Source organism: Rhinopithecus roxellana, chromosome 15 (assembly GCF_007565055.1).
Source record: "Rhinopithecus roxellana isolate Shanxi Qingling chromosome 15, ASM756505v1, whole genome shotgun sequence".
In the NCBI taxonomy this organism is placed as follows: domain Eukaryota; kingdom Metazoa; phylum Chordata; class Mammalia; order Primates; family Cercopithecidae; genus Rhinopithecus; species Rhinopithecus roxellana.
This window is the reverse complement of record NC_044563.1, coordinates 8,289,981-8,312,525: the sequence shown is the minus strand read 5'-3', so window position 1 is coordinate 8,312,525 and position 22,545 is coordinate 8,289,981. Positions and strand designations below refer to the sequence as shown.

Below are 22,545 nucleotides of genomic sequence, written 5' to 3'. Positions count from 1 at the left end.
CAGCCAGCCCCATTCATACTGGGAAGGGTGTGGAAAGAGCTGCAGAAGCAGCCCTGTCTTCTGGGTGTTGTGACTCTGAGAGGCATGTGGAGAAGAGACCAGCAGGGGTGTTGCAGAAACTGTAGCAGGCAGTCAACACACACCCATAAGACCCACACCAAGGTTAGTCGCATGCTAAGTCCCCGTGTCTAGGCTGGGGGTGGGGGCAGAGTGGGACAAGCTGATGGCTCTCTTCTGAGCAATCCAAGGAAGCTTCCTGGAGGAAGTAGGTCCTTGGGGAGGAGTGGCCTTAACTGGGGCACAGGGAGAGGCTGGTTTGACGTGTGGGAAGTAGCTTGGTGACGGGAGGGCTTGGACAGCTGGAGTTAGAGTCCCTCTCTCTACTCACTGTGTGGCCTTGGACAAGTTTGTTCATGTATCTGAAGCCTCTGTTTGCTCAGCAATAAAATGGGAACAATAAAAAACCTAATCTCACAGGGGTTGGGGAAGAGCAAATAAGATACCATCTATGAAAGGGCTTCTTAAGTCTGAAGGTGTTTTCAGTACATACTGTGTGATTTTATTTATATAAAGTTCAAAAACAGGCGAAGTAATCTATGGTAACAGAAGCTGGAATAGCAGTTAGCCTTGGCAGGGGCCTGAGAAAGGACCTCTAGAATACTGATAATGCCCTGTTTCGTGGTCTGAGAGCTGGTTCTGTGGCAGTTCCTTGAGCTGCACCCTTACGTGCACTTCTCTTTCTTTTTTTCCTTTGAGGCAGGTCTCACTCTGTCACCCAGGCTGGAGTGCGGTGGCATGATCTCCATCTCCCAGGCTCGGGTGATTCTCCAACCCTAGCACCCGCCCTCTCATCCCAGTAGCTGAGTCTACAGACATGCACCACCATGCCCCACTAATTTTTTATATTTTTTCTTTCTAGAGACAGTGTTTCTTTATGTTGCCCAGGGTTGGGCAACTTCTGGGCTCAAGCGATCCTCCCACCTTGGCCTCTCAAAGTCCTGGGATTATAGGAGTGAGCCACCGTGGCCAGCCATGTACACTTTTCTGTGTAAACAGTATACATCAATTTAAAAAGTTTGTTTTTAGGCCAGGCACAGTGGCTCACACCTGTAATCCCAGCACTTTGGGAGGCCGAGGTGGGTGGATCACTTGAGGTCAGGGGTTCAAGACCAGCCTGACCAACATGGTGAAACCCCGTCTCCACTAAAAATACAAAATTAGTCATGCATGGTGGCACACGCCTGTAATCCAAGCTATTTGGGAGACTGAGGCAGGAGAATCACTTGAACCTGGAAGGTGGAGGTTGCAGTGAGCCGAGATTGCATCATTGGACTCCAGCCTATGCAACAAGAGCAAAACTCCATCTCAAAAAAAAAGAAAAAAAAAGTTAGTTTTTAAAGTGCTTATCACAGTCAGGTTATAAATGGCTAAAGGTTTGACAACATGTCCAAGAGGAAACCTGGAATGATGTTAATAAAAATAGTAGTTGAACACTTTAGGCAGAAGAAGCATTTTCTCATTTAAACCTCAACAACTCACATTTTACAAGTGGGGAAACTGAGACTCAGTGAGGTTGCAGAAGTTGCCCAAAGTCACACAGCCAGCCCGTGGCAGAGGGTCTGACCAGAGCCAGCGCTCAGTCCCGGGGAGCCTGGAGGATGCAAAGGCAGGTGGGGTTGCCCTGACCCCACCTCGTCTTGCCGGGTCTTTAGCTTCTGGAGCTGTCTCATCTTTGTGGCTCTGCCTATGCTGGGGTCTTGCCAGGCCTCAGCTTTCGTGGAATGTGGAGAGCAGCCTCAGCTCCCTGCAGCCCCAGGGTGGAGATGGTTCCAGAGTGGGAGGAAGCAGGAGCAGGAGCTGGACAGCATCTGTCTGCAGGGTCTGCTGGGTGGGGACCCCGGGGCAGATGGCATTTCACTCACTTAAAACCCCTCAGGGCAGACCCCTGCCAGTGAGAGAGGGAGCATGACAATGCTTTTCCCAGCAGAGGAGGGGAGCAGGGAGCTGCTGCAAGTTCCCCCCTGCTTCCCTGGAGCCTGTACTGGGGATTTATCTACTCCCAGAGACCTAACTGTGCCCCAGACACTTGCACTTGCATCCCCCAGGGGTGGGCTTGGGGCTGGGAGGAAGACGGGCATTCAGGTGCTTTTGTTACCTTTGTGATGTGGCTGAGCCAGACAGCCTAGCTCACACTAAGCCACCCCTGGCGTGTGGCCTTGTCTGGTGAGAGAGAGGTGGCATTGTGCTTGCATTTATATGCAGCTGGCAAATTATTTTGTATTTTTAGTAGAGATGGGGTTTCACCATGTTGGCCAGGCTGGTCTCGAACTCCTGACCTCAGGTGATCCATGCACCTCTGCCTCCCAAAGTGCTGGGATTACAGGTGTGAGCCACCACGCCTGGCCTAACTTCATGACTCTAAAACATTCATGTTTTGTGTCATTATTTGTTTAATATGTTGCCTTAAAAGGCCTCTTTTTTAAATCAATGATTTTTAGTATAGGTAGACTTATGCAAGCATCATTACAATTAATATTAGAACATTTTCGTCACTCCTTCAGAAAACCCCATATCCACTATCACCGTTTTAGCTTACATATGTATATTAGAGCACTTGATACCACTACCATAAACAGAAATTCAGTATCACTTGCCATAAATGGAAGATACACATAAAAGTAAATCCAATGGGAACAAAACAGTGTTGTGGAATTCTGGCTCTATACAATTGCCTGCTGCATGCTGGGCTTGCTGTCTTGGTAAAAGGAAGGAAGAACAAGTGTTAGGTGTTAAAGATATAGCTGTCCCAGGCCGGGCGCGGTGGCTCATGCCTGTAATCCCAGCACTTTGGGAGACCGAGGCGGGCTGATCACGAGGTCAGGAGATCGAGACCATCCTGGCTAACACAGTGAAACCCCGTCTCTACTAAAAATACAAAAACTCAGCCAGGCATGGTGGTGGGCACTTGTAGTCCCAGCTACTTGGGAGGCTGAGGCAGGAGAATGGCGTGAACCCGGGAGGCAGAACTTGCAGTGAGCTGAGATTGCACCACTGCACTCCAGCCTGGGCGACAGAGCGAGACTCTGTCTCAAAAAAAAAAAAAGATATAGCTGTCCCAAACCAAGATTTTGTCCTTAAAGAAATCTGAGAGATTGAAAAAGAAGTAATCCCTAAGAGGTCTCCCCTCAGTGTCTCACATTCTGGGGAACACTAAGGTTGGTGTTTCATATCCATAGTCTCTTCTGAGCCTCACTATAAATCTGTGAGGGACGGATTATCATTCCCATTTTACAGATGAGAAAACTGAGGATTGGGGAAGTTAGCTGTCTTACATGAGTTCTGCAGTAAGTGGTTGAGGAAATTCTTAGTTTCAGGTCCTCTTTCTCCCTGAGAGCAGCTGCCCCCCGACTCCTGCCCTAGACAGGGTGCACACGCCCTAGACAGGGTGCACACACCCTGTCCCACCCCAGGCTCAGGGATACTGTGGCAGTGTCTTTGCTAGGGAATGAAATGATCTCTCTATGGGGACCCAGAGCCCTGAGCCTTCTGGTTTATTTGCCTCAAGACCATTGAACTGACATCTCTAAGTTAGAGCATCCTGAGGCCAGATGTTGGCCGTGACATCGTCCTTTTGTCTCATGGTAGAAAGCTTGAGTGCTAGAGCTGGCCAGGAACCAAACCATCATCCAGTTCAGCATCCCCTAGACTTTATCCAGACTCGTGAAGTCCCCGTACATCGTGATGGACTTCATCAGCGTATGACTCCTCCAGAAATATTTCCAATGACTCTGCATTTTGCATGGCCTAGGATATAAAAAGACTCTAAGTAAAAAGAAAAAAAAAAGTGGAGTTCAAGTCATTGGTTTTAATACAGTACTGTAAAGCTACGGTTTAATACATGTGAAATTTGTCTATAGTGTATGTTCAGATATTACAGAAAGACACATTTCAACATTTCCCTACTTGACAAGCGATGCCACCTGGTTCATTTTCTGCAAAGAAACTTTGTAGGAGAAGGAAGAAATGAAAAATGACACTGGCCATGGAGAGACATGACAGTTCTTGGGTCCAGCTGCTAATTGAGGGATGCAATGACACCGAGTATCCCAGGTTTGGTGGAGGGTGAAGGCCACACCATCACTGCTGGAGTGTTCTCCCCAACCATGCTTACTGTACATTGAATCAAGCTTCGAGGGTCTTCTAGATGTGACTTTCGGGCTACAGGAAAGAGGGAGGGTGGAGGAGCAGGGGAAAGACACCATGAAGAAACCATCAACATTCTGCAAGAAGACTGGCCTCAAAAGTCTAAGTCATGAAAAAGGTGAGAGGGCTTTTCTAGATTAAAAGAAAATAAAGTGATGTAACAATCAAATCTAATGTGTGAAACGTGGCTAGATCCAGGTTAAAAAAAAAGAAAAAACCCACAATAAAGACAGTTTTGACCTAGAGGGGGAAATTTGAATATGGACAGGGTATTAGAATTATAGAATTATTTTTAATTTTCCTAGTGTGATGATAGTATTATGATTACATAGGAGGATATGCTTATTCTTAGGAAATAATGCAGGTAGAAGAATTTAGAGAGGAAAAGTCATGATGTCTGCAACTTTCAAATGGTTCAACGAAAAAGCATATATACAAATGTATGTCTATTTATGCATACTATATATGTGCTATATATACACACACGTACATATGTATATATAAAGAGATAGATATATGTGGAGAAGGAGGGAAAGCAAATATGCAAAATGTTAACATTCTAATCTCAGGGGAGGTACAAGGGTGTCAACTGCACTATTAACTTTTCTGTATGTTTGAATTTTTCCATCATGAGTAAAAATGATATTAGGCTTAATTTAGGGCTGAATCCATATCAAAATCAGCTGGGTGTGGCAGCTCACACTTTTAATTTCAGCACTTTGGGAGGCTGAGGCGAGAGGATTACTTGAGACCAGGAGTTTGAGGAACCAGCCTGGGCAACACACCGAGAGTTCTGCTAAAAATAAAACCATTAGCTGGGTGTGTTGGTGCACACCTGTAGTCCCAGCTACTCAGGAGGCTGAGATGGGAGGATTGCTTGGGCCCAGGAGTTCAAGCTGGTAGCAGGCTATGGCTGTGCCACTGCACTCCAACCTGGGTGACAGAGCAAAGCCCTGTCTCAAAACATTGAAAAAAAAGGCTGGGCATGGTGGCTTATGCCTGTAATCCCAGCACTTTGGGAGGCCAAGGAGGGCAGATCACGAGGTCAGAAGTTCGAGACCAGCGTGACCAACATGGTGAAACCTTGTCTCTACTAAAAATACAAAAATTAGCAGAGTGTGGTAGTGTGCACCTGTAGTCCCAGCTACTCAGGAGGCTGAGGCAGGAGAATTGCTTGAATACAGGAGGCAGAGGTTGCAGTGAGCAGAGATCGCACCATTGCACTCCAGCCTGGGCGACAGAGTGAGACTCCATCTCAAAAGAAAAAAAAACTTGAAAAAAAAAAATCAAAATACAGACTCAAATTTAACCACAGCATTAACAGTAGTCAAAGATTGCTTTCTGTTTCTAGCTTGGTGTTAGAAATTCTGCATACTGTTTAGAAGACAGCAGCCATTCTAGCAGGTCGCGGTACTGATGAGCCAGCCACTCAGAGACTGGGCTGTGGCCATGCTTCCCCAAGACCAGCTAACCCTGCCCGAGCTTCTACCATGCACCTGCAGAGGCAGTGTCCTTTCAAAGAGAACATTGACAAGTCTTCCACCAACTGATTTTTGGAAAATAGAAGTCGAACCAGAAGCCGTTTCTACCTTTATTGATGCAAACCATCAGTGTAGCACAATTGCCTGTTTTACAAATGGAGAAACTGGGACCTAGTGAGGGGAAGGGGCAGAGTCAAACCCACACAGTAAGTGACTGGCAGAGCTAGAGTTTGCACCCAGGTCTTTAGACAACCAAGCTAAGGTTTTCTCCATCACACCCTTTCATCTTTTGAAAGATTGGGTTTCAGCCGGGAGTGGTGGCTCATGCCTGTAATCCTAGCACTTTGGGAGGCCGAGAAGGTGGATTATGAGGTCAGAAGTTTGAGGCCATCCTGGCTAACATGGTGAAACCCTGTCTCTACTAAAAATACAAAAAAATTAGCCGGGCATGGTGGCGGTCACCTGTAATCCCACCTACTCGGGAGGCTGAGGCGGGAGAATTGCTTGAACCTGGGAGGTGGAGGTTGCAGGGAGCTGAGATCGCGCCACTGCACTCCAGCCTGGGAGACAGAGTGAGACTGTCTCAAAAAAAAAAACAAAAAAACAACAAAAAAAAAAAAAAAAAAAGAAAGATGGGGTTTGTCCTAAACATTTGCATGGCTCTCTCTGCCACTCTCTCAGAACCTAATGCCTTACACTTTACAATCTATTTTAAAGCCAGCTGCAATCTATAGAATGCTAGATCAGCAGATCAGAAGTGGAGAAGAGAGGTGCTATGGCCAAGCTAGTGACCACAGCACGAAGTGGCAGCGAAGGACATGACAAAAGAAGGAGAATTCAAAGAACCTCAAACTCCAGGGATATTCTGTGCAAGGGCAAATGATACTGAAAGCATCCCTTTACACAGGGATTTTATAAGACAGTGGAGAGCAGACTGCTATCTCAGACAACTTGAAAACCTGGATTGGGCACAGTGGCTCACGCCTGTAATCCCAGCACTTTGGGAAGCCGAGGCAGGTGGATCACCTGAGGTCAGGAGTTTGAGACCAGCCTGACCAATATGGTACAACCCTGTCTCTACTAAAAATATAAAAATTAGCTGGGTGTGGTGGGGTGTGCCTGTAGTCCCAGCTACTTGGGAGGCTGAGACAGGAGAATCACTTGAACCAGGGAGGTGGAGGGTACAGTGAGCTGAGATCGTGCCACTGCACTCCAGCCCGGACAACAGAGCAAGACTCCATCTCAACAAAACAAAACAAAACAATCTGGGCTACCACATATATCGAGCCATCAACTGGGTACGAAATGGCTTATCTGAGAGGACAGGGTTCCCAGGAGCTATGAGGGCTGACTTTGCTGTATAGACCATCGCACTAGTCTTTTGTATGTACAAATCTCATCTTCCCAGTGAAAGTGCAACTTCGGGAGAACAGAGGCTATGCTCCAACCAAGTTGGGGCACTGTCAGGCAGTGGTCTTCAGTTTGCAGTCTGGGTCCAGATCCTAGCTCCGTCGGCGACTACCCACGTGTCCGGGGAAACTTGCTGAATTTCTCTGATCCTGCGTGAAATGGAGATGTTAATAGTAACAGCAGCTAGGTCACAGACTGATGGGAGGACTAAATGACATTGAGATTAAATAACATTCACTTGGCTCAGAGTTGGTGGCCCAGTAAAGATTCAAAAAGTGAGCTCTGGCCGGGCGCGGTGGCTCAAGCCTATAATCCCAGCACTTTGGGAGGCCGAGGCGGGCGGGTCACGAGGTCAGGAGATCGAGACCATCCTGGCTAACACGGTGAAACCCCGTCTCTACTAAAAATACAAAAAGTTAGCCGGGCGTGGTGGCAGGCGCCTGTAGTCCCAGCTACTCAGAGGCTGAGGCGGGAGAATGGCGTGAGCCCGGGAGGCAGAGCTTGCAGTGAGCCGAGATTGCGCCACTGCACTCCAGCCTGGGTGACAGAGCCAGACTCCGTCTCAAAAAACAAACAAACAACAACAACAACAACAACAAAAAGTGAGCTCTGCAAATACCTGGGGGAAGAGAGTCCGGGTGGAGGAAGGGCAAGGGTAATGGCTCAGAGGCAGGGGTTTCCCTGGGGTGCCCGTGGAACCTCAAGGAAGCCATGGTGGCTGGGGCAGAGCTAGCAAGAGGAAGGGAAGCAGTGGGTGAGACCATGGGGTTGGAGGGGAAAATTGCGTTTTATTTCACGTGTTTGTTATTTCTGGGGTTCCCTTCTATTTATGGAAAGATACTGATTTCCCATATCTTGCTGCTACAAAGTGCCCCTTTAAAATAATATAGAAAAAAGAACCAGTGTGGAAAAATCCCAGAATACATTGCAGCTCACAAATAAGCAAAAATCCTGAAGACTATCCTCAGATGACCGAAATTTGGAAAATGAGGAAGGCAGGTCCCTCTCCCTCACATTATTTACTTAGCACAAGTAGGTTTGGAATCCCGAGGCTGAAGTTTTACTGGCAAACTCCATGTCACAATTGGGATCTTGATTTCTCCTGACCTCAGAGCTTTCAAGCCGGGAGACTCCTGGATCATGTCATCCTCCCACCCCCACTTTACAGATGGAGACATTGAGGCCCAGGGAGGCAAAAAGATTCATGCAGAGGGTCATGTTCAGAGGGAAGAACTGTATACAGTTTCTATGAGACTCAACTCCCCAGCTGCCCTTATCCTAAATCCAGGGATTCAGATACACAGGCTCCCCCAGAGGCCTCTTAGTAGGTTGAGGCAAGGGAAGCCCCTGCCTGTGCCGCTCTGGATACCGTCCTTCCTGGCTCCCCTTATATCCTCCTGTGCATCCGCCATTGATCAGAGAAGGCAGACAAGGGAGGTCAGAGGGCATGGGGGGCACCTCGGGGCTGCAGGCCCAGGAGTTTGCTCTGGAGGCTGGCAGGGAGGGTGATGGGTCCTGGTTGTGCCCAGGTTCAGCTGAGGTAGCTCTGGTCAACCAAGTCAGGTGCTGAGATGTTCCTGGGGCCCCTGGGAGTTCCTCTAGTGCCTGAGTGTATAGGACCATTGCTGCCTCGGCTACCACTGCCAGGCCAGGCAGTTCTAGCTGCAGCACTGTTAGCCCCTTGCCCGTCATAGCTCCCTTGGGAACTGGTTTCTCTCCATGCCAGGGAGAAGGGGCCACGCGTGGGTTCTGAAGGTCTGGGGAGCCGGGCTCAAAATCTTCACCTCTGATGTTGCTTGTGTTGTGTGTCCCCTTGAATCACACTCTGGTAGGATGGCGGGGACTCCACCGGCCGGCCTGTGAGATGCAATGGTGGGTTTGGAACAAGGCATGCGTCGTCGTTCTGCAAAAGAAAAGTCACCTGCTCACAGCTGTGGAGTGACTGGTTGCTTCCGAAACACTTCTCTGCTAGTTCACTTCTGAAGACTCAAGTTCTCCATGAACATGGGGAAACTGAGGCTTGAGAGATGAAGAGACTTCCATAGACCAGCGTGTGACTCCCTCTACCCTCCTTGTTCTTGAAAAGGGAGAAGAGGAGGCCCACATGGGAGTCAGTGGATGGGGCCCTGGTTCCTGTCCCGCTACCAGTGTCCTGGTGACCAGGGGCAGGTCACTCACCCTGTTGGGCTTCCTGAGGGGGGCTGGGCCAGGTAATGACCCAAGTCCCTTCTAGTCAGGATACACTCTAGGGGCAGGTCTAATGCCAACAGTGTCTGCCAGTGATTGCTGCCACGCCTCCATCCCCGATTCGTGATGAGGGTGGCACCAATTCAGTGTTGGAGAGCCTGTCCCTGGCACCATCCTTACTGATGGGGAGGGCACAGGGACCACTGGGAGACTAGCATGGCTGCTTACTGGCTTGAGACCATGGGAAATCACTTCTAAGCTTCATTTTTTCCTCTTTAAAATGGAAAAGCAGAACCTGCCTCCCAGAATGGCTGTGAGAGTCAAGGAGGTCTCAGCCAGAAGCACAGCCTGCAAAAGACGTCCACGTTCTAATCTCTGGTCATGTGGCAGAGAGGAATTAAGGTTGCAGATGGAATTAAGGTTTCCAATGGGCCTTGAGATGGGGAGATTCTCCTGGATTATCTGTCTGGGCCCAGTATGATGACAAGGGTCTTTAAAGGTAGAAGAGGGAGACGGGGTTATTGGGAGGATGTTGTAATGCTGGCTTTGAAGGTGGAAGAAGGGGCCCAAGCCAAGGAATGCAGGCAGCCTCTAGAAGCTGGAAAAGACAAGGAAAGAGATTCTTTTCGATGCCCCCGGAAAGGATGCAGTCCTGGCAACACACCTTGATTTGAGCCCTTGAGACTCATTTCAAACTGCTGACCTCCAGAACTGTAGGATAATATAGGTGCCATTTTAAGCCACCAAATTTGTGACAATTTACTACAACATCGATAGAAAACGAATACAGCCACCTGCAGCACTAGCATGGTGCCTGGAACACAGCAAAGGTCAATAAATAGGAACAATTAAGGCTCATAGCTACAGCTAGGTGTGGGGCCTCAGTTTTCCCTCTCCTTAAAAGTGGGGTTGGCCTCAGTGACTCAAGGCCACCATCTGGCTTTCTGATGTCTTAATGAGAAGACTTCCTGTCAGGCAGCCAGGAATTCACAGGAAACTTCTCTGCTTGATGTTAAATGAAACTCAGAGGCCATCAACTTATATATGCGTTACGTGAACACTCGGTGTGTGATGAGGTCACTAACACGAAAATCAGCGTCAAACTTGCAGAATTATGGGGGATTTGGCACTTTTACAAATAGTGTTCTAAAGCTGAGATTTTAATATGATATTTTTTTTCTTTAAAGAAATGAGCCTTGGAGATCAATTCTGGTCAGGGTCTTTATTTTTTATGTATTTATTTCTTTTATAAAATATCCTTATCCTGAACTGTTGAGGATCTTTGGGGTGAGGAGAGACTTGCCTTCTATTTTAAAATATATCTAGCCCCAGTTGGCCGTTCTGCCTTCCCCATGGGTAGACAAGGGCGAGACTGTGGGTTAGACATAGCTCAGGCTGAGTCCTGGATTTCCTGATTGGCTGCTTCGCCTTGGGAAGTGATGTGACCTCTCTGAACCTCAGCTTGCTAGTCTGTAATATGGGAATTTAAGTACCTCAAAGGGTTGTTGAGGGCTGGGCACAATGGCTCATGCCCGTAATCCCAGAACTTTGGGAGGCCAAGGCTGGCGGATCACTTGAGGTCAGGAGTTTGAGACCAGCCTGGTCAACATGGCAAAACCTCATCTATACTTTAAAAAAATACAAAAATTAGCCAGATGTGGTGGCACGTGCCTGTAGTCCCAGCTACTTGGGAGGCTGCAGTGGGAGAATTGCTTGAACCTGGGAGGTGGAGGTTGCAGTGGACTGAGATCGTGCCACTGTACTCCAGCCTGGGCGACAGAGTGTTTTTGTCTTCCTGGGAAGACAAACCCTTGTCTTACCTTTGCAGATGGACGGTCCCCTCTCCAGGCTGTGACAGCTGTGGGCACTGGCAGGAAGAGCTCCAGGACCGTGAAGCATAGCAAGGCCAGCTCCAGCCTCTGGATGTGGACCTGAGAGGGGAGAGGGATGGAAGGCAGGGCGAGACCTTTCTGGGTGTCTGCACCCATTACGTGGGCTTAGCCAGGCAGGGGTCAGATCCACAGCAGAGGGAAGTTGGGGCTTCAGCTCCCAGGTGTGCGTGGGGAGGGCAGGGTGGGTCTCTGTGGGATGGGGAGTGGGTCTATCTTGGTCACTGCCCTACACTCAATGCCTGGCACTTATAGGTCTTTGGTGAGCATTGGCCTAATGTTTGAGGGCTAGAGAATCTCATGGGTCCCTGGTAAGACTGAAGGTAGCCTTAGGGTTGTCTGATCCAAGCCTACTTGACAGATGGGGATACCTACTCCCAGAGTGAGGGCACATATTTTACAGTAGGGGAGGGGAAGAGCTGTGCAGCTGAGAGACATCTCCTAGTATCACATGCATTTGACAGGGAAGCATATGTATATATATGTGTGTGCACGCACATGTGTGTCCATGCATGCTCACACTTGCATGTGATGTGCATGTGTATGCATGTGTGTGTATGTGCTGGGAGGAGATAAGGAATAGCAAACCACTATGGTCAGAACACTTGTGGGTGCGGTGGCTCATGCCTGTAATACCAGCACTTTGGGAAGCTAAGGCAAGAGGATCACTTGAGGTCAGGAGTTCGAGACCAGCCTGGCCAACATAGTGAAACCCCGTCTCTACTAAAAATACAAAAATTAGCTGGGTGTGGTGGTGGACGCCTGTAATCCCAGCTACTCAGGAGGCTGAGGCAGAAGAATTGCTTGAATCTGGGGGGTGGAGGTTATAGTGAGCCGAGATCGCACCACTGCTCTCCAGCCTGTATGATAAGAGTGAGACTCTGTCTCTAAATAAATAAATAAATAAATAAAGAATTCTTGGAGCCTGACCCAGAGGCACCCAGCGGTCTGCCTTCTGCTTCAGAGGCAGCAGTGGCGTGGCGAAAGAGCACCAGGCTTGGAGTCTAAGACCCACTAATCTAGCCTCTCTGGACCTCAGTGTTCACTCCCAGAAGTTGAGGGTAACAAAGCGGACTTGGCCAGCTTTGCAAGCCTGCTGGGAGGCTCCCGGATCACAGGGGCCACCAGGGACACCATGCTTAGAGCCCTGGCTGGGAAATCAGCAGTTTTAGGCTGTGGCCCTGGATTTGCGGCCAAGTTGCTGCTTGACCTCAGGCAGGCTCCTCCCCGTCTCTGGCTCCATTTCCCCATCTATAAAAGTGGACTTGGATTCAGTGATGCTGATCAGTGGGCAGCCCAGCACGCCCCTTTCCACCACACCTTGGGAGGGACAGAAATAGGTTGGCCAAGGGCTCAGCGGCCCACACCTGGGCTCCAGGAGAGGCTTTCTGTGAGCTAGAAACCTCCTGTGGGCCAAACCCAAGGCAGCACCTTCACTGAAGTCAGAGGACCCTCTAGGCCTGGGGACTCACCGTGGAGTTGGGGTACATTCTCCAGATCGGGGACTGAAACGGGCTCTCCAGAAAGAGATCCTTGGTGATGACGAAGAGGCCGGACAGCACACAAAAGAGGCTGACGAGGTTTACCATCAGGCATAACATCTTCTATAGGTGAAAAATAAAGGTAACAGCTGTCCAAAGGGTGGAGACCTGGGGCTGGGTCCTCCCTGATGCTTGCCAGTAGCTTCCTCTGTAGCCTCAGGAGAGATTCTGCCTGTCACTGGCCCCTCAGCCCCTCACACAGGAGCTGAGCCACTGACCACTGAGGAGGGCCCAGCTGGCCCTCGCCTTCTGTGGGACAAATTGGGAGAACCTGAGAGCTGCCTTCAGCTCCAAGAGCTTTGCAATAAAGGATGCCCCATTGCCTTCTCCCGCTCAAAGCCAGCCCCGACCATCCTACATCAGCTATGCCAAGTGTTAGGGATTCGACAAACAAGTGACCCCTCATCTAGCCCCTTCCCCACCAGAAAGGGCAGGAGGAGCTCTGAAAGTGCCCTATCCTCACATATCCCAGTGCCAGCCCCTTTTCTCTGCCCACCCGCCATGGTCCCTGAGATGCCTGTATTCATCGTCCTCTCCAGTTAAGCATCATTCCGGGAGCCTCTTGCCAAGTGCAAACCTTCATAGTGAGGAAAGACTATGCACATGTGGAATCTGTAGCTTTTCCTACTGGAATGGGTTTCTTTACAGTAAGAGTGTGCTTATGCGCAGGCACACAAAGCAGGAGGCCTGTGGCTCTAAAAGGGGCTCAGCCCAGGAGGGTGAGGTCTGGGGAATGCGCACGTCTTTGTCAAGCGTCTCCTGCCTCTGCTGGGTAAACTGAACAACCATCGTTCTATTCTCTGTGCCCTCTGAGAAAGCAGGGAGCAACCCCAGCCCAGCCAGGCTGAGGGACACAAATAGGGAAGGACCTGGCTTGGGCTTCGGGGGCAGAAGGAGGGGACGGTGGGAAGACCTGGGTGTGGGCTGTGATTTGCAGGGATGTTCCTTCCATCATCCATCCACCTCCACCCATCCAGTCTTGTGCTAGGTGTCTACTCTGTGCCTACTTGGGCCACCTTGGGCTACCAAGATGCTCAGACACATTCTGCCCACACAGAACTTAGTGTATGGCAGAGACAGGTAAGTCCACAGAGTGTGGGAACACGGAAGGCAGCCATGGAGGTCAGAGAAGACCTTCGGCAGGACAAGACATACAGGTTGTCTTGAGTGGTCCGGAGTAAGTCAAACATGGGAGCCATGTGTGCAGGGGAGAGGGCAAGGTGTTCGGGCAGTGGCCAGCACAGGCAGAACAGGGAGGATCACAGTTCCATCTGCCTGCCTCTTAGAGAGGAGAAGTAGATGCAAATTCAGCTGGAGGCTAGGGCTTGCAGGCTATGTGGTGATTAATGTTAAAACTCAGGAGATTTGAGAGGAAGCAAAGTTATGTCCTAGATGGATGGGTCAGGGTGCCTGGGAGCCATTTCCTCCTCTGCCTCACTGCACTGGAAAGAGAAGCTTCAGATTGTGCTTCCTTTCCTCCCACAGTCAAATCTGTCAGCCTGTCTGCATCTGGACCCTTCTGCTTGGACATCCTCTGTTGTCCTGAAGGCAAGAGCCTACTCTTAGCAAGTCCTGGAGAAGTACCCTCACAATCACCCCTACACACAGATGCACTTAACAAAGTTCCCCCATGCTCGGATGGAAGAGAATGATTTCAGTGCACCCACTCACCAGGTAAGTTTTAGAAAAGTTCTTCATTGTTATCGCCAAGATCCCGGAAATGAGAAACTGCAGGACACATTTGAAAGTCAAAGGAGAGAAGCCAGGGTTCCTCAAAACCCACAAATTCCCACCCTACCCCTATTCTCCAAGAAAATCAACCCTTGGCAGCCAGTGGGGTGGAGAATACTATTCCTCCCGCAGAGTGAGCTCCTCTTGCCTGCCATGTGGCCCATCCCAGGCGCTGCCCCACCTCACGTCTTCCCGTGTGCACAAACCTCCATACTTGCTCCTGTCTCTACACCTTGGACCAAGCTGTGCCTTGCACCTAGAACTCCCTCTTAGCCCCTCCTACTTCCCTCATTTTACAAACCCAAACCATCCCTCTGGGATCAGTGGCACTACCCCTCTACCCCGACCCTTTCTCTTTTCCTGAATCTTGCAGTTTGGAGGATATAAGTTCTTGCTTCCAAGGTCTCTGGGAGCACCTCTGCAATCTTTCTTTCCAGTGTTCACTGAGCACCTACTATGGGCTAGTCTCTGGGAGCACAGGGTGAATAAACACTGCATTCTATCACTGTGCAGTGAAAGCCCCAACCTGTGGGCAGTGGTCACAGAGGACTGATGTGAAAGGTGGATTGGGATACTTGCCCAAGACAGTGCCATGGAGCTTGGACTTAGTGCATAGGCAGGACTCCACGTGGGAGTCAGGAATGGGGTGGGCTCTCTGGAGACCTGAAGGAATGTAGAGCTTCCGGGAAATGGTACATGCACTAGTCCAGCGTCATCTCCCATTCTGCCTGATGGCCTTGGGAGGATGGGAGCCACACTTTACTCCCTGTGTGTTTTTGTAGCCCAACCCCAACAGGGCACCTGTCGCTGGATCCAGAGGCAGCCTGGCTGCCCAGAAGGCTGGGGAAGAATGAAGCTGTCTCTGGGTCCTGCTCACTCTCCTCTTTGCCAAATGCACATATTCAATTATGGGAGAGTAGATAGCCTTCGAATGCTCTCTTGGGACTCAGAATTGATGGGGGCTTCCTGGAAGGAGCTATTACCATGGTGACTGAGATAAGAGAAGCAGAGATAGGAACACTGGAGAAAGGGCCTGGCTTCTGCCGCACTCCTATTAGCTGTCTCTGTCCCATCTTGCATCCTGTCCCCAATGCCAGGGCCTCCTGCAGGCCTGCCTTGCAGACTCCCGTACCCGGTCTGTGTTTTGCCTTCTACTCACAGAGGCAGCCCCCCAGAACGGATACCAAGACTTCAGCACCACCAGGTGAAGGCTCTTGACTGTAGAGGCCAGGTAGGCCCCAAAGACCAGGTGCAGCAGAGCGATGGTGATGTGGAAGGCCTGGGTAGGGAAGAAAGAATGGCTGGGGTGAGGGCATAGGTGGCTGGGGTGAGGGCATAGGTGGCTGGCTCTAATTGAGGCCACTGGTGCCTTGGACCTACTGGCTGTGCTGAGTCCCTTCCGTCCTCTTAGGGATCCCAGAGACCAGGCTCTCTAAGAAGGACCACTCCCCAGGATTTCCTGCAGAAAGAGCTGAAGCTGCCAAGGGCCCCACAGGTGGGAGCTGTGTATCCTGGAGCTGGCAGCCTTCTCCTGCCATTCTCCCCAGGACAGGGCCCTGTCCGAACCTCACAAGGCAGTACAGGTGTGGGCAGATTCTCTCCAGTCCTCAAGGCCTTTTCCAGCTCAGATGAATGTTCAGCAGGAAAGCTGGAGCCTTTCTCTTTTCCATTTCTCCTCTTGGGGTCCCCCCAGCATCCTCCTCATATCCCCCTCTCCTCTTCCTCCCACTGCTGGGACCCTGGGAAGTGGATGCTCACCCCCAGCTCCTTGAGAAGGCTGCTCCTCTTCTGGGACTTCTTGTGCCCGCGTGGAGCCGGGAGCTTGGGCTGGGTCGTGTTCTCAGGTAGGCTTGTCTGCCAGGTCTGGACTGGGCTGAGGACTTGCCATGACGGAAGCCCCCTAGCACAACGGCTGGGAATAACTGTGGCTTCTGCTTTCATTGACGCTGATTGGGGGTCCTGGCTGCAGGACAGGGAGAAAGGCCATCAGAACCCATCTCATTTCTGAGGCTTGTGGCTGGGTGAGCCTCTGCCAATCACCTCTGCTTACAGGATTGGATCTTTCCGGAACCGTGGTTGCCCTGTCCAGCAATCCCTGGTCTTGATTTGACCTGGAATAATCTGGCCCCTGAGGATGGGAGTAATTGCTGCTTACAGCCTTTCTGGGGTTGCAGAGACACAGTTCCTTTTGGGGCAGAAAAACAAGGACCAGGCAAACTTCACAACCAGCGGAAGACACAGCTCACCCAAAAGTGGCCAGACTGTAGTTTGGAAGAGTTGGGAGGTGCGGGTCGATGGAGAGGCTTTATAAACAGTCTCCATCCACTGGTCCAAGATGAGTGACTGAAGGCAGGTGGGAAATAATTGTCCTACCTCCTGTGGTAGTACCCATGCCTCCTGGAGAGAAGGGAAGAAAATGTCTTCCACCGAGGACGTTTTATGAGCCAACACTGAGTCAGGAAGTCCATATTTAGCGATGCTAGCATTTACCAATATTTTCCCTGCTCCAGGCACTGAGATAAACCTTCTACACGCATTACCTGATTTTGTCCTCATTCCAACCCTATGAGGTAAATACTGTCCTCACTCTCATTTTGCAGATGAGGCTCAGAAAGGTTAAGCCACTTGCCCATGGTCACACAGCCAATAAGTAACTTGGACTTGAAGCATGGTAGGCTGGCTCCAGAGCATGGGGCTTAAGTCCTTCATGCACTGTTGGCTCAACAATTGAAAAGGAAGGTTCTGGATGTTCTCATGGGCATGAAAGGAGTTGGGAAAACACTTAGAAGGGGGCTGGACACACGACCTGCAGCCAGAGCCTGGTATTGTGTATACTGATGCCACGGGATGCACTAGGGCTTAGGGGCTGCCTGGGGACTTGGTGAGAAAATCCAGTGTAGCCTTTCTGTCCCAGAAAGTGGAGAGCTGGGCAGGGAAGAAAGGGAGCTGGCTTGTGGGGACTGAGGTTAGAGATGGTTTCTCCATGGGGATGGGGCTAATGAACAAATCCTTGAGAGAGAGTGGGCTGGTCTCAGACTCTCTCCTGGATGAATGAAAAGGGAGGGGCATTCCTCTCACTTTTAAATCTGACTTGTGGATCCAGGAAGTTCCGTTGAGTATCCACATTTTCCACAGGGGTGCAGGGAAAGAACCTCGGGAAGTCTGGAGGGACAAATAGCCCAGGTGACTATATCCTGGATTGGGTAGAGGGGAAAGGACGGGATGTTACCAAGAGCCAAAGAGCCAGATGGGGCCTCACAGTTGGGTGAGCACTGTATGCCGGGCGCTGTGCCAGGCGGCAGTTTTGCCAGGCAACCTCCCTTAATACTCAGGAAGTCAGTGCCATTGCATAGAAGAGGAAATCAAGGTTCAGAGAGGTTGCCTGCCTTGGCCATGGTCACACAGTGAGGAAGTGCCTGGAATTGGAACCACGCGTGGTCTTACTCCATCACCAGTGCTCTGGGCCTGGGCTGCTGGGTGGGACCCCCTGATTGGTATCTCCATGGGCCTGCAGTGATGACTCCTAATTTAGTGGGGCGAGTGGGCAGAGGGTCTCCCTCTTTCCTGGGCTTCAGAAGCTGAGCTCATAGACACAGTGCTGTCTCTTTGTGACTCTGCCCAGCTATGCTTGGGAACTGTCCCTCTCTCAGCTCCCAAGCCTTCAGGAGTCCTTCTGACACAGCTAGCTGGACTAAGGGATGTATCTGGTGGCAGAGGCCTGAACCAGATAAGCCACCAGCTTCACTTAGACTCTGCACATCTGGGAGGACAATCCCTGGACCCAGGCCTGGACTCCACTGCAAACAACAGAAGAAGAGAGGCTTCTTAGTAGGGCTGCCTCAGATGGAACTGGTTGTCCATGGGAAGAGTGAGTGCCTGGGCCCTGGGGCTGCACCTCCACCTAGACATTCACTTGTGAGAGCTGTGGCAGCAGGAATGGTTCAAATATCCACTAGGGTGTTGGATTCGAGAATCCGGAATAACCTTTCTCAAAGTATATTCCATGGAACATTGGTCCTGATGGATCTGTAGTACAAGGGTTCCATGGTCAAATAAGTTTGGGAAACCACGGATATCCCCTTCCCCCTTTTTCTCATATTAAAGGTGCTGAGATTTTCTACAAGTGGCACAGCCTGTCTTAGTATTAAGGGCGTTTCCCAAACTTTATTGGCCATAGAATCTTTATTATGTATGTATGTATTTATTTGTTATTTGTTATTTTTATTTTTGAGATGGAGTTTCACCCAGGCTGGAGGGCAGTGATGTAATCTTGGCTCACCGCAATCTCCACCTCCCAGGTTCAAGTGATTCTCCTGCCTCAGCCTCCCGAGTAACTGGGATTGCAGGCGTGCGCCACCACATCCAGCTAATTTTGTATTTTTAATAGAGACGGTGTCTCTCCATGTTGATCAGGCTGGTCTCAAACTCCCGACTTCAGGTGATCTGCCTGTCTCGGCCTCCCAAAGTGCTGGGATTATAGGCGCGAGCCACTGCGCTTGGCTGGCCATAGAATCTTTTTTCTTGTAGTCTGGTGGTTCTATGCAATTGGTATTCTATGGGGTCTGCTTTTGGGCAAAGTGGCCTTGAAGGTTTGAATTTCTGGTCCTGGGCTCTGGTTTTTGGCCTTATCTCTGCTTGTGATTTGCTCATGTGCATATCACAGTGGGAATGGAAATTGAGTGATGGTCTCTAGGGTCCCTTCCAACTTTAATGTAATACTTGTCTCATGGAATAGGGAGCTGCTACAAGGAATTTTATTCAACCAGGAGAGGAAGGAGTTGCAGAGGGCAGACCTTAGTCATCCTGGGGAAAAGTTTGTTCTGACTCTCTTGTCTGCTTTTTCAAGACAAAGCATGAACTCTGATTCCTTAGAACACTTATTCCCTGCTGTCCTGGGCCACCTCCAGGATCTGTGCAGGGCTGCTAGGAGGTGACAGTGTGCTGACAGACGGGGGCAGGCAGCAGGCTGCTTGGGGGTATGGAGGAACTTTTTTAGCCTTGCCCTGCCCCCCCCGCGCCCTCAGCCAGCTCAGGACCATGCTCTGCACAGGGCCACGCAATGCGTTGGTCCCATACGTATTCTCATTGTTCCTTCAGTTCTGGGAGGGGAGGTAGGACAGGGACAGAGCTGGGGAGGACCCTCTAGAAGCCCCCAGCAGAGCAGCAGAGTGGGCCCGGCCATGAGCCCTGGACGTTGTCAGCCAGAATGGGTGCCCTGTGCAAAGTCCTGGCTTTGCTCCCCGGAGCTTTGACCACGGGCAGGTTGTTTACATCTCAGCATCTGAGTCTTCCCTCACCTTCTCATGGGGAGTGCCACTGCCTGTCCCTGGGGGGTAGGTGGTAGGGAGTAGCTGAAACAATGCTTGCAACAGACAGGGCCTGGCATATAGCAATAAATGTCAGCCACAGTTGCCACTGGCCTGTTGTGTGTCTAGAATCCCACCAGCGAGCCTCCACCTTGTCCTCGCCTGGTTCTCGGTTAAGACATGATACACCCCGTCCCTGTCATCTGGGGTGGTGAGTTTATTGCCTCCATCCCCATCCTGCTTACAGAGGGAGAGAGCTGTGAGAGCTCTGGGGCCCTGGGGTGGGGCAGGGGGTCATGAGGGAAGAAAGGCGCTAAGTGTGTTGAGCTAGTGATCCGAGATCCAGCACTGTCATTCATGGATTTGTTCGTGGAGTTTCTACACCGGACGCTGCAGGGACCGAGGCAGGAGTGAGTAAGATGTGTCCATGGGAGGTGAGCAGGCAGAGGAAACTGGCACGAATAATGTGACCCTCATCAGACTGTGCAGTGGAGCCCTAGAGGACAGAGAGAGCTTCTCAGGGTGTGTGTGTGTGTGTGTGCTTGTGTGCGTGTGTGTAGGTGCATGTGTGTGCATGTGTGTCCATGCACGTCAAGGACAGAAAGGTAGGAACTGAGAGGTGCTGAGTGACAGGCAGGCTGGTGTTGGGGAGTGGGGTCCCTCTGAGGATCAGTGTTTCAGTGAATGCCAGTTAGAAAACCTCCTATGACTGTACTGAACCAGCCTCGTCCTGGTGCTTCGAGACAGTGTGCCTGGCGTAAACAGAGTTCACCCACAAGCAGCTGAAAGACCTGCAGGAAACAGAGGCCTCCGTCCAAGGAGGGGGTCAAGAATCTGGATTCTAGTCCCGGCCCCTTGTGGCCCTCGATAAGTACCTTTTCCTCTCTGGGCCTCTGTTTTCTTGAACTAGTTTCTCTGTGTGTATACATTTCTAGACTGCAAGGGAAGTGCCTGGGGCTCCTCTAGCTCTAAGGGTCAGTGACTGGCAGCAGGATGGGGCTCCCCGGGGGAGAGGCCGATGGTGTCCGCTACTTCCCAGATCCACCCTGCTGGGAGGACTACCCATTCTCCAGCTGGTATAATTGTTTGTTGCTAAAGGCTCACATCCACTCTCTTCTGGGAGTTTAAATTACACCGTCCCAACCTTACAGCCAACAACTGACTGGCTAAGGGTATAAGAGGCCGGTCCCCCGGCTTTAAGGTGGGACCAGGTCCGTATACCTGAGCAACCCCCCAACTCCACATGGAGACACAAAATCACTCCCCTCTGTTCCTGCCATGGGGGGACCACTCACCCCAGGGCCTGGGACTGCAGCTCTGAGCCTTCAGCTATGCTTTGCCCTCTGGTGCTGCTGGAGCTCCCCAGAGACAGCGCTGGGAAATCAGCACATCTTTACAACGTTAGACTTTGGATCTTCTCCATCCTGGACCCACCCCCTGCTTCATGCCCCAGTTGATTGGAAGCTGTCAAAGTTTTTCCTCCTCCCCCAAGCCCTGGCAGGTGAAAATCTTAGTGCCGTTCTTTATGTCTCACCTCGACAGTTGCAAATATCCTTTGGCAAGGGAAATGTTGATAATTTAATCTGTTTTCAGAGCAGGACTGATGGAGTGAAGGTGGTTGTAATCTCCTTAGATCCTGGGAGTAGAGTAAGAAGTTGAACCTTTTGAAAGAATCCTTTTAATTTTGGAAAATTTCAAGGACTCACAAAAGTAGAGAGAATGGTCCCATGACCCCCGGTGCCCATCCCCAAGCTAGAGCCACCATCAGCAACTCTTGGCCAATCTTATTCTCCCCCAAAAGTAAGCAAAACTCAGACATCTTCCCATTTTATTTATAAGCATTTTCATATTTATCTCTAAAAGATATGGACTCTTTAAAAAAAAGTGTGACCACATGATCAGAACAAAAAAATTAAAACTGAGTCCTGGTGCTCACTGAGGCCTATTTACGCTCAGGGTTTAACCCTGCAGCCCCACAGAGCTCGGCTGAATATTTGAAAACTAGTCTTTTAAAGGGCTGGGCTGTGACTCATGCCTGCAATCCCAGCTCTTTGGGAGACCAAAGTGGGAGGATCACTTGAGCCCAGGAGCTCAAGACCAGCCTGGGCAACATAGCGAGACCTCATCTCTACAAAAATTCAAAAATTCAAAAATGAGCCAGGTGTCTTGGTCCATGTCTATAGTCCCAGCTGCTCGGGAGGCTGAGGTGGGAGCATCTCTTGAGTCCAGTGAGCTATGGTCACACCACTGCGCCTCAGTCTGGGTGATGCAGTGTCACCCTGTCTCAAAAAAAAAAAAAAGGAAAAAAAGAAACTACTTTTGTAGAGCAGTGGTCCCCAACCTTTCTGGCACCAGGGACCAGTTTTGTGCAAGACAATTTTTCCATGGGCCGGGGTGGGGGTGGGGGATGGTTTTGGGATGAAATTAGTTTACCTCAGATCTCAGGCATTCAATTCTTATGAGTGCACCGCCTAGATCCCTCACATGTGCAATTCACAATAGAGTCCGCTCCGTTATGAGAATCCATTGCTGTGGCTGATCTGACAGGAGGCGGAGCTCAGGCGGCAGGTAATGCTCCCCTGCTGCCCCTCACCTTCTGCTGTCAGGCCCGGTTCCTAACAGGCCACAGACTGGTATAGGTCCATGGCCTGGGGGTTGGGGACCTCTGTTGTGGGGCACAAGTTTAACTGTAGGAGTCAGAAAAACCTGTTCTTATCTAGGTTTTGTACTTACTGAGTATCAAATCACTAGTCAGAGCTCCAATTTCTGATTATCTCACAAATGTCTTGTTACTTTC

General features: G+C 50.4%; 1 protein-coding gene across 1 annotated transcript; it reads right to left on the bottom strand.

The window, feature by feature from the left end:
• Window positions 1-5,781: 5,781 nt before the first annotated feature.
• Window positions 5,782-21,126, bottom strand: MS4A10 (membrane spanning 4-domains A10). The gene is made up of 8 exons (XM_010384965.2): window positions 21,044-21,126; window positions 16,201-16,405; window positions 15,602-15,721; window positions 14,383-14,439; window positions 12,643-12,774; window positions 11,102-11,212; window positions 8,879-8,997; window positions 5,782-7,243 (listed from the first exon to the last, which is right to left on the bottom strand). Exons 2-8 carry the CDS (start codon window positions 16,381-16,383, stop codon window positions 7,162-7,164), a joined length of 804 nt encoding a protein of 267 aa, XP_010383267.1. The 5' UTR covers window positions 16,384-16,405; window positions 21,044-21,126; the 3' UTR covers window positions 5,782-7,161.
• Between the last annotated feature and the right edge of the window lie 1,419 nt (window positions 21,127-22,545).